This window comes from Hipposideros armiger, unplaced genomic scaffold, assembly GCF_001890085.2.
Source record: "Hipposideros armiger isolate ML-2016 unplaced genomic scaffold, ASM189008v1 scaffold_469, whole genome shotgun sequence".
Classification (NCBI taxonomy): Eukaryota; Metazoa; Chordata; class Mammalia; order Chiroptera; family Hipposideridae; genus Hipposideros; species Hipposideros armiger.
In genome coordinates, this window is record NW_017731819.1 from 656050 (window position 1) to 668053 (window position 12004).

Consider the following 12004-nt stretch of genomic DNA (forward strand, 5'->3'; position numbering starts at 1 on the left):
ATTACAGTTATAGAGTAGCAACGAAAATAATTTTATGGTTGGGGGTCACCACAACATGAGGAACTGTATTAAGGGGTTGTGGCATTAGGAAAGTTGAGAACTGCTGCTCTATAGTATCATGCATGTTATCTGCAAATAGTGACAGTTTTACTTCTTCCTTTCTAATTTGGAGGCCTTTTATTTCTTTTTCTTGTCTGATTGCTGTGGCTAGGACTTCCAATACTATGTTGAATAAAAATGGTGAAAGTGTACATCCTTGTCTTGTGCCTGATCTTAAAGAAAAAGCTTTTAGCTTTTTTCTGTTGTGTATGATGTTAGCTGTGGGTTTGCCATATATGGCCTTTATTATGTTGAGGTATGTCCTCTCTGTTCCCACTTTGCTGACAGTTTTTATTTTAAATGGATGTTGGATTCTGTCAAATGCTTTTTCTGCATCTACTGATATAGTCATATCATTTTAATCTTTCATTTTGTTTATGTGGTGTACCATGTTCATTGATTTACAGATATTGAACCAATCTTGCATCCTGGGAATAAACCCCCCCCCCCCTTGATCATGGTGTATGATCTTTTTAATGTATTGTTGAATTTGGTTTGCTAATATTTTGTTGAGGATTTTTGCATCTTTGTTCATCAGGGATATTGGCCTATACTTTTCTTTTTTTGTAGTGTCTTTGTCTGATTTTGGTATCAGTGTAATGCTGGCCTCGTAAAATGAGTTTGGGAGCCTTCCCTCTTCTTCAATTTTTTGGAATAGTTTGCAAAAGATAGGTATTAATTCTTCTTTGAATGTGTGGTTAAAATTCACCTGTGAAGACATATGGTCCAGGATGTTGGGAGCTTTTTGATTACTGATTTGTTTTTTGTTTTTAAAGATTTTATTGGGGGAATTGGGAAAGGGGAATAGCCAAGTTGTCCTTCAGTCTTAGTTGTGGAGGGCACAGCTAGGTCAGCTCCAAGTCCAGTCCCCATCTGGCCACCTGTTGTCAGCTTGCAGCTGCTCAGCTCAAGGTGCCATGTTCAGTCTTAGTTGCAGGGGGTGCAGCCCACCATCCTATGCGGGAGTCGAACAGGAAACCTTGTTGCTAAGAGCTCACGTTCTAACCACTGAAATATCCAGCCGCCTGTCGGCACCTTGGAACAGCTCAGCTCAAGGTGCCGTGTTCAATCTTAGTTGCGGGTGGGCATATCCCACCATCCCATGCAGGAGTCGAACCGGCAACTTTGTTGTTAGGAGCACGTGCTCTCACCAGCTGAGCTATCCTGCCACCTGTTGGTAGCTCAGCGGCAGCTCAGCTCGGGCGCAGCTCACTGGCTCATGTGGGAATCAAACCAGCGACCCTGTTGCTCACAGCTTGTGCTTTTAACCAACACAGCCACGCGGCTGGCCCCACTGATTTGATTTTGTTAGTAGTTATCTGTCTGTTCAGATTTTCTGTTTCTTCCTGATGTAGTCTTGGAAGATTGTATATTTCTAGGAATTTATCTATTTCCTCCAGGTTGTCCAATTAGTTAGCATATAGTTATTTATAGTATTTTCTTGTAATCCTTCCAATACCAACCTACTTTGAAAAAAGATACGTGATTTAGTCACAGATTATTGTATGCATCTGTTATCTACATACTGATTTGTGTACTGAAAAGCTAGAAGTACTATATTCAGTTTCTCACAGTTAATATGCTATAATAACTAAAATTTGAGTTGTGTTATTGGTGACTGGTGTTAGTAACTAAACCATGGTAACGGAAATATGTATGTATTGGAACTACAAACCAAGGACTACCCGTATTTAGAAATTATTCTCTTTTTACTTGACCATTCCTAATCCTATCATTTTGACCGAGGTCTTGGTGTCTACTTGGCGATTAAAGCATGATTAAGGTTTGCTTTATTAACGTTTTATGTTCATTGTGTTGTATTTTTCCTCCCTCAGGTCATGTTCCCAAAACTTGGATTAGCACCGCTATGGACCTTCAGATAGATGAGTAAGTGCTGTATGAAAAGTCTTAATTTTAACTCCTAGATGTTTTCTTCCCTTTCGATGTTTGCTTCTTTCCAAATGTTTTGTTTGGTTTAGCCTTTAAGATTTTTAAAGATTGTATTCATTTTTGAATACACATAGTTCACATAGTTTAAAATTCCAGTGGTATATAAAAGGGTATATGGTGAGAAAGATTCCTTTCGCCTGTGTCTCCCGTCACCCAGTTACTCTCCCCAGAAGTAAGCAATGATAATTTATTTTTTGTTAGATAACAGCTTCTATATTATATAAAAGTGGGCTTCTTGACTTGCGTGGACACAGCCTCTTGTTTTTCTCCTCAATAATTCTATGCTGTGTTATGCTGGACAACAACAGTGCTTTAGTGTTATTCTTATTTTGCCTATGAGGAAACCAAAATTGAGCAGTCACGTGACCGGTTGAAGATCATAAGTTGCAACCAAGTGGCAGCACTGGGGTATATTATTCTAGTTATCCCCATGTACTTTGCACATAGATAAAGCTTTAATTTTTACTTGGCAGATAAATGTAAATTTCTCTATTAGTGTTGGTTTTAATTGTAAGACTGTTTTCATACATGGACTTCACTAATGTCAGTTTTTGGGAGTGGGAATATTGGCATATATGGGTGTTTCTGAGATATTATGGTTTCTACATTGTAGACTGCAATTTCTAAGTTTTAAAAGTTCCTTGGTAAAATTTAGTTTTGTCTTCTGCTTATTTGCTAGATGTGAAACCAAATGCATGGGTCATTTATTATGTTAGCCCAGATTGTAATTTAAACTGGATCAAATGGCAAGAGAAAAATAATGTATTTGATAGAAATTTAATGTAATACCTTTTCCCCCTCCTTTCACTGAAAAACTGTTTGTTTGTATGGCAGCATGACTGATATTCTGTCTTTCATTTATGCCAGGTCCTCAGTAAATGTTTATTTAAAAGCTGAAAATAACTTCATTTATTGCCCCATCCCCCACTCCACAAGTGAATATCAAGTACTATGCTGGGCACTCCTAATATAAGGTGTTTTAAATCTCATAACAACCCTAAGAGGTAGAATAAAGAGTTTTTGTCTCTATTACATGGATGAAGAAACTGACAGTAGGATAGGTCAAGAGATTTATATAACTGTAACCCTTATAAATGGCAGAGTCAGAGGTTTAAATCCTGCTTTTACAGTTGCTTCTTGTGTGATTGTAGGGTTATGATGACTTTACTCATTGCCCTATTTAAGGTTTTGGTAAGATAGCATTTGTTTTATTTAGTATTCTAATAGAGTTTCTTAAATTATTTTAAAAGTAATGATTGTTATTTTTAGGTAGAACTATATGCTTTTAACTACTATGAAACTGTTTATGGAGTATACAGATAGAGCTGAAATCTGGTCCAAGAGAGGTGCTAGTCATGTTGAATGATTTTTACGCTGAGCCATCCTGCCACCTGTTGGCAGCTCAGCAGCTGCTCAGCTCGGGCTGGACTCGAACCGCTGTTGCTCAGAGCTCAAACTCTTGAGCGAGCTCTTAACCAACTGAGCCACTTGGCCGGCCCTCATGTTGAATGATTTTTAAGCATCAAACTACAAAGCAACAATAATAAAGTTTTACCCAACCTCTAGGGGTTGGCTTGTAGGCTTGGCTCATTCCTCCTCCAGAGTAAATGGCAGTGAAGATTTGGAACACAAGAAACTGAGTGCCAGTTTAGATCTACTCTTTACTTTAGATTCCCTTATGCACCTTGTTACAAGAAGATACTAGGAAACGAATTTTATAAGGTACAAAATGAGAGGAGTCTATCACCATAATTATTTATAAAGAGGATTTATTTGTTTCTCAGTGTTGAGCCCCAAGTCTGTTAAATGGTTAGATTGTATTTTCTCCATAGGATTAAATAGTCATTTCTGCTTTCATAGGCAATTTCATAGACCCCTTGACACTGTGAGTGGCCTCTTGAATCTCTCATTACTCTACCATGTCTGGTTATGTGGTGTCTTTCTCCTGACAACTTGGTACATCTCATGGATACTCTTTAAAATCTATGCCACAGAGGTTAGTATTGAGTTTTTTGTTAATACCTTTTGTGTTTTGGAGTGCATAGATTTATTTTTAGTAGAGCACTGATTAGCATGCTATTACACCCAAAGCCATTTTGGTAAATTGGGTTTTGATCTCTTCTGAGACTTCATTAGGGATATATCACTTAGAACTCTCATTTACTTTGCCCCCCCCTTTTTTTTTTTAATGTTGGTATTCTTAATTGTTGGAAACTAAACTGAATGGACTGGTACTGGTACCTACTTGCTATCCTTTATTTACAACCTAATTCTCTTCAGAAGGTTTCCATCTCTCTATTGAGTACAACCTTAGATGGGCCTGAATTTTAAATTATTTTTATGTGCTCTTGATATAAATAGTATTAAAATATTTAAATATAAGGCAATAAAATATTTGTTTTTTGAATGAAACTTTAAAAATTTATATTGAAGAAATGTTTTTAAATGAATGGGAATTACATTGTCTTTATTATCCAAATGTTTGTCTTGGACAATGAGTGTTTCTGTTTTACCATCTCTGTAGGTTTGTATCCTTCAGTGGCTTCAGAGAATCTTTGTTTCTAAAATTTATTTCTATTATTGGAAGCCAGAGATGTAATAAAATTTGGAGAGTAATATTTTTTAAAGTAGTATGTTTGGGGAGATATATCTATATCTATATCTATATCTATATCTATATATATAGCTATATCTATATATATGTATACAACCTATTTTTTTTTTTAAAGATTTTTATTGGGGAATTGGGGGGATGGGAACAGTGCTGGGGAATTGGGGAAAGGGGAACAGACAAGTTGCTGTCGTTTTGTTCTTCAATCTAGTTGTGGAGGACGTTGCTTCACTGGCCCAAGTTGGCACCATCATTGCGCTCTTCTCTGGCGAGGCAGATCAGTCGCCGGCCTCTGGACGGCCGCTCACTGCGGCTGCTGGCCGCTCACGCTGGCTGCTGGCCACACACGGTAGCCCATGGCAATCCGCTGCCACAGGGACTGCAGCCCACGCCGTCGCCGGCGACTCATGGCAGCCCAGCTCCAGGTTGAGCTGTTGTTCAGCATCTTAGCTGTGGAGGGCAGTGTCACTGGCCCTCACATGTGGGATCCGAACCGGGGCCCTCTGGCATCCCAAGCGAGTTCTCAACCATCGCGCCACTCGGCCGGCCCTATACAACCTATTAATACAACCTATTTTTGCAAAGAACACTAAAGATGTTAATTTGGTTTTATTGTCTTTTTATAATAAATTTCAGTTAGTACTTACCAAAGATAATAAAGTCATGAAAATAATTCTTTTCATAGTCCTTTTATTTGATTATATTTGATAGGCTCATCTGTTTCCAGTTCAACCACCATTTGCGGAAGACTCAGATGAATGCCTCCCAAAAGTTTTAAACAGCAACCCTCCCCTCATCATAAAGGTACCAGGATTGTGCATTTTGTGTCTTTACATAGTCATCTCTAACTTATCTTAAGGAAAGATTTAATATTTAGCATATTTGGGTACTTAGATATATTTTTTGACGGCCTAGAATATTCTAGTACTGGTATTATAAAAATCATGTACATGCTACATTGAATGCTGTTTACTTTTTCAATTTTCTTTCCAAGTGACTAAAATGCAGTACATATTACAAAATGTATGTATACAAGCTAAACTAATTTCTATATGCAGAAGAGATATAAGAATATTTCCTAGCATGAAATACGATGATATCCAGCAATATGCATTGGCTTTTTAGAAACTTCTCATGGTACCAAAACAAAACACTTTTTTTTTCTTTTTTAATCACCGGATCAAGATATATTTGTACTCGTGTAGCATTGTTGGCTATTATGATCAAAGGTAGTGCTTGATAGTACGTAGACATTCAGTAAACTCTCTTAAAATATGAATAATGATAATGACCCTAAAACAAATTTTAATGAAGAGTCTAAAGAAACTGCAATAAATGTAAAAATCACACTAAGAATAAATTGTTTTGATTTAAATTTTGAGATTTTGAAGTAAATCGATAATTTATATGATCCTGTTAAGAGGTCATAGTATTTAAAAATAATGGAAATAGTTTGAACCCATAGTTTTGATTACACTCTGGAAAAGTTATAAACTGATAAGAAAATGTACCACTGAGGCCCTGATTACCTTTTTAAATGCCAATTGTGACTAATTTCATAGATAAACAAAAGTATCAGTTATTCATTTGGTTATTTCACAAATCTTTGTTTACTGGCCAGGTGTCAGTCACTGCTAGTTATTTAGGATATAATGGAGAAAGGCAGATGCACAAATAATGAAAATTTGCTTTGGTGAGTGCAGTGGGAACCACTTATTATGCTTGGGACCAATGTAAGAAAGAGTCACAGAAAGGATGGTATCTTGAATGATGAGTAAAGAGGTTTGCCAGGCAACACAATGAAGATCTTCAGTAAAAAAATACAACTGACATTGTGTCTACTGTGTGCTAGGCATTGCCTTTGAATGTGGTAGCAAGTAAGACTTTGTTCCTGTCTTACAGTTTGGTGGGTGGAACCAGATGAGACAAGTAAAAGGCAATTATAATAAACCATGTTAGTGCCACAGTTGAGAATTGTGTGAGTATATGTTAGTGTAGGGGAGGCCAGGGAAAGTTCTAGAAGGAAGGGATGTTTTAAGTTTCACACTACACAGGTGGGAAAGAACCGAGTTCTGTAGTTCCTTGTAGCTGGAGCCTATAGTGGGTGGGGTAACCTATAGATGGTGCAGGCAGGAAAGTTCTAGAAGTCTAAAAAGGAAGGTTCAAAATTATTTTCTTCATGCAAAATTTCAACAGATTTCCCCTTAGATATATAATGCTGAGCCCAATTCATAAATAAAATTTTCTGTAAAGATAAAATTAAATAATTTTTTTTCCCCTTTTAGTATTTGGCCTTGCAGGACCTGATGTTGCTTTCTCAGTATTCTCCTTCACGAAGACAAGAAGTTTTTAGCCTTAGCCAACCAGGTATTGCTAAAAGTGATAGACCTGATTAAGCATGTGTGTGCAGAAAACGTTCTTCACGTTTTTGGTGAGATAGGTTTATTTAATAAAATACCACACATGAGTGAGTCCATTAAACGAAGTCTTGATTTAAATCTTATCAAACTAAGTGTTTGTGTTGTGGTGGTTATAAGTTATGTCATCAGGAAAGGTATTTTTAATTCATTATATTATTTCCCTCAGCCCCCTGATTCCCTTAACCTGGAGAAATTTGAGGTAGGTTGACAATTATAGAGCAGGAAAGCACAGTGTAAGAATCCTAAAAGTTTTAACACCACAGGGGTCTTAAAAATCAGGTGGTATAATCTCTAGATGGGGGACCTAAGTCTCAGAGAGATTAAATGGCTAAAATAAAGTTAATGTCAGAGTTGGAATAAGACATCCTGTCATGTAACTCCCTCCCCCTGAACATGCTACTTTGTCTCCCTTAAAAAGGAAAAAGTAGATGGTGACCCAAGGATGCTCTTGGTGACTCTCAAATACTTCTCAGCTGTTACTTGGCCAAGCTCTTCAAGACTGACTGTGCCAGTGCTCTGCTTTATTCCTAGAGGGAAAGCATTCCAGCCCCAACCACCAGCGGGGAATGGAGAACCCTGAATAGCTTTTCATCTTCTCTCTAATCAACACATAATGAAGCATGATTGATTTTTACACGACAGCTCTAGGATAAACACCTTAGAAAATCAAAAGATAATGAGCAGTAAGAGAATAAGAGTGTAGTTCACAGTAGTTAAAAAAAATCAGATATGTAAACTCTTCAAGTATAACGTATGATGATTACCAAATAATATGTGACTCCTAGAGACCTGATAGCAAATAGGGACTGTTACACAGATGAAAATGTAAGGAGCACAGTGGGTTAGACACAGTTTAGAGGTCACCAGGCCATGGGGTGCATCTCATTAGGCATGTTCATGTCCATTGTCTTAGTCTTCAGTCTGCTCAGTACTCCAGTAATAATAAAGTAATCATGGGCTTTTTTACTCAAGCCATGCTCTAGTGTTTGTCTTTATTTTAGGGATTAGTTTGAGAGGTTTTTTTAATGGTAAAATAGCAACTTTTTGCTTATAGACTTTGGGAAAATTATTTCGTCCAAATATTTATTGAACTCCTGCTGTGTGTTAGATATGATGAGTATAAATAGTAGCTTAATGGAGAAAAGTGGGCCCTGATGCAAAGTGTAATGTAGCATTTCTTATTGATTTTCTCCCCACTTTGAGAGGAGACTATATGATTATCTACATTTTGAAAGCTGGTGTTTGGACCTCCTAGGTGGACATCCCCACAATTGGACAGCCATTTCAAGGGAGTGTTTGAATCTTTTAAATGATATGACTCAAAAACTGGTTCTCTACCAAGAAGCTGCTGCTACGAATGGGAGAGTAATGTCTTCATCATACCCAGTGGAACCTAAGAAATTGAATTCTCCAGGTAACTCCTTGTACTACTAAGAGAGGGAAAAGCATAATTTGCATTTTATTTCTTAAGAAAGATGACAGTAGTTAATCTAAGGATACGTGTATGAATGTGAAGTTATATTTTTAGGGAATATACAATATATGGGATATTGTAGTGAACAAAGAAAATTAGACCTGGGTATCATTGTAGATTGAAAAAATTAAGTCTGTTGTCGTGGTGGTGCTAAAATGGCTAACAAAATGTTGGTCATCAAATATTGGGTTGTCGGAAAAGTCATGACGTATTTTTTCTATGTTTTTCATTGTAAAAATGCGTCACGACTTTTCCAACAACCCAATAGAAGACTTCAGCGTACTCTAAATATAAAACCAGGTGAATCTTTACAGATAATACTAGTTGCTCTTCTTATTGCAGTATCCCAGAGACAAAAAGTTGCTGGACAGTGTCCAGAGAAGAGCAACTAAAATGAATGAGTGATTTGGGGATGGGAGTATCACGTTCATTGTCGTAAGATGGCCTAGTATAATGTTAGTACCCCTTCAGTTTGAAGGATGAAAGTTGACAGGAAGAAGTACAGGTGGAGGAACTTAATGCTATTTCACCAAATCTCTTAAGTAGAACATGTCTAGGAATGTAAGACGGATGAAGCACTTCATGCTCGGAAGCCTTTTGGAGCCAGGCATTTAATGGAAATGGGCGAAACTGGCTAGGTGAGAGCCATCTGAAGGGGGAAGCTATGGGTTAGCTTTAGTCCACTGTTCCCATGTGGGAATTTGGACCCAATATCTTCACTCACGTTCTTTTTTTTTTTTTTAGAGAAGCCTGAAATCTTTTACATTTTAAATGTTGGCAACTAATCTTGATATTTAAAAAATTCCTGTATGGGCCAAAGCAAACACATCTGTGTTTTTTACTTCATTACTCTGGAGTGACCATATACCAAAAACAGATTACAATGAAATAAGTTCATGAATGTCAGATTTTATAAGACTCTAGAATGTTTCAAATGTTACCAACTTTCAGATTAGCGTTTATTTATTGAACAAACAGTTACTGAATGCCTGCTACATACCAAGTAATGTGCTAGAATTCAGGGAGTCAAAGATGACAAAATGGTCTTGGAACTGACCGTTTCGGGGGAGGCACACAAATAATGACAAGACAATGTAACTGCTAAAAGTAATTCTGTCAAAAGGGGGCCTGAATGGATAAGAAGATGTTTGACAATGAAAGGAGGCCTTTTGTGTTATAAAAAAGGGGCTTAGATTTTATCCCATAGGGTTATGGAACCATTAGAGAATTTTGAATTGGCTAGTTACATCAAATTAGCATATTACAAAGATCATTGTAATATTGGGTTGGAAGGATCATGGATCTTCCAACCCAATGGTTTTTCATTATTTTAAATTGTTGCCATAACCTATCGTGTAGACAAAATTTGCCTCTAATTTTGAGGAATTATTACAAAACTTAAAAACCCCAGTCTTAATTTTTAAATTGATTATTCAAAGATTTCTAATTGCCATTAACTCTTACAACATCATGTAATGAAAACATGGTACTTTAAATATTTAATGTCTTATGGTGGTTTTATTAAAAGATAGAACACTAGTGTAATTTATTTGTCTTTGTGCCTTGTCCTGGAGTGGCCGGAAAAGTATTCCTTTGTTTTTATACTACAGATTCTAACTAAATTGGTAGTTATAATTTGTGAAGAAGCTGTTTACAGATGAGATTTGTAGGGTCAGGTGTGTAGATATGCTGGGCAAATTATTCTTTGGTGTAACTTCTGTTAACTTGAAAGAACTCTGGGGAGAATGAGAGAAGGTTAGCACTCTCTAGCTGTACAGTTTCACATTATGAATTTGATTACGTTTAGCCAAGTAATAGTTACAGTAGTGGCATGCAATAAAAAACTGGAAAGATTCGAATACAATAATTAAAGTTGTTGCCATATAAAAATAAAGTATAAATTGATGAGTTTATTCAAAACAGGTTAGAGTTAGAGAAACTGACCTTGAAGATGAGGATATCAGTGGAGGGGGAAAAAAACAAGAGAGGCCATACCAACCTGACAGAAAAAGATGTTTAAAGCGCTGTGAATGGTCATTGAGTTGCAGTAATAAAAGCAGGCTCTTGAGAATGTAAACCTACATGGAAACAACCCACCGAGCCTTGGGGAAATGCATTAACCAAAGATTGAGAAGTATGAAATTTGAGAACACCCCATGCTGACCTGTGTGGATCAGGTTCCCCATTCAGCGCTGGATCTGTTCTTTTGCAGAAGAAACTACTTTTCAGACCCCAAAATCTAGCCAGATGCCTCAGCCATCAGTGCCACCATTCATTAAGACATCACTGTTTTCCTCAAAATTATCTACGCCTGATGTTACAAGTCCCTTTGGAACCCCATTTGGCTCCAGTGTAATGAATCGGATGGCTGGAATTTTCGATGTAAGCACCTGCTATGGGTCACCTCACAGCCCTCAGCTCATAAGAAGAGGGACAAGATTATGGACTTCTGCTTCTGGTGAGGACCACTGATTTTTTCAAATTCAAAACGTCATAGTTGCAGAGAATCAGATAGACTAAGTTTTCACCTTCTTTTTTTACAGATCAGCAAATGACTGAATTTATTAACCTTCCATCTACTACCACTGTTAGTGCTGAGGCAGTGAGGCAGCCCAGTGTGATTTATTCATGGATCCAGAATAAACGTGAACAGGTAGGATGATATGGTTACAGGATTTATATTTGCATGTAATATTGAGAGCATCTCAGGAATAAAAAAGGACTTTGTTTTGATGCTTCATGTATTGAGTTGACCCGATTAAAATTGCCAGTGGTTGACTGGTTTTCAGCTGAGCTTGGTTTGTGTGAGGAGCATGGGTTACTAGTGTGGCTGGAGCCGAGTGAATGAGGGGAAAGTGGTAGTTGGGTGATGAGGTCAGAGGGGTGAGCAGGCACCTCCAGAGCTCATCGGGCCCATTCGTGTTGTAAAGACTGACATTTTCTCTGTGTTGAGATGGAAAGCCACTGTATGGTTTTGCCCACAAGAATGACATGATGTAACTTTATATTTTGAAAGTGCTGCTTGCTCTATTTGCTGTGTTGAGACTACATTCTCAAAGAGCCGGAATAGAAGCAGAGTGACAGTAGTAAAGCTGTTGAAGTAATCTAGTGTGAGATGGGGGCACTGTGACCAGAGTGGCTGTGGAGGCTGTTAGATGTGATCAAGGTCTGGACGTATTTTGAAGGCAGATGTAATAGGATTTGCTAATGGTTTGGTTGTGGTGTGAAAAAGAGAGTCAGTGATGAATCTAAAGTTTTTGGGGGCCGGCCGAGTGGCGCGATGGTTAAGAGCTGGCCTGGGACACCAAAGCGCCCTGGTTCGGATCCCACATATGAGGGCCAGTGACACTGCCCTCTACAGCTAAGATGCTCAACAACAGCTCGACCTGGAGCTGGGCTGCTGTGAGTTGCTGGCGACGGCGTAGGCTGCAGCCCCTGTGGCAGTGGGTT

The 12004-nt window shown here is 37.8% G+C and overlaps 1 protein-coding gene across 1 annotated transcript in view; it reads left to right on the plus strand.

The window, feature by feature from the left end:
• The window catches only part of NDC1 (NDC1 transmembrane nucleoporin), a 65691-nt gene that overhangs the window by 28811 nt on the left and 24876 nt on the right, over window positions 1-12004 (plus strand). The window contains exons 5-11 of the mRNA XM_019666385.1: window positions 1935-1986; window positions 3910-4045; window positions 5372-5464; window positions 6946-7027; window positions 8336-8494; window positions 10767-11012; window positions 11098-11207. Coding sequence (XP_019521930.1) covers window positions 1935-1986; window positions 3910-4045; window positions 5372-5464; window positions 6946-7027; window positions 8336-8494; window positions 10767-11012; window positions 11098-11207 — 878 coding nt within the window. The remainder of the gene's footprint in view (window positions 1-1934; window positions 1987-3909; window positions 4046-5371; window positions 5465-6945; window positions 7028-8335; window positions 8495-10766; window positions 11013-11097; window positions 11208-12004) is intronic.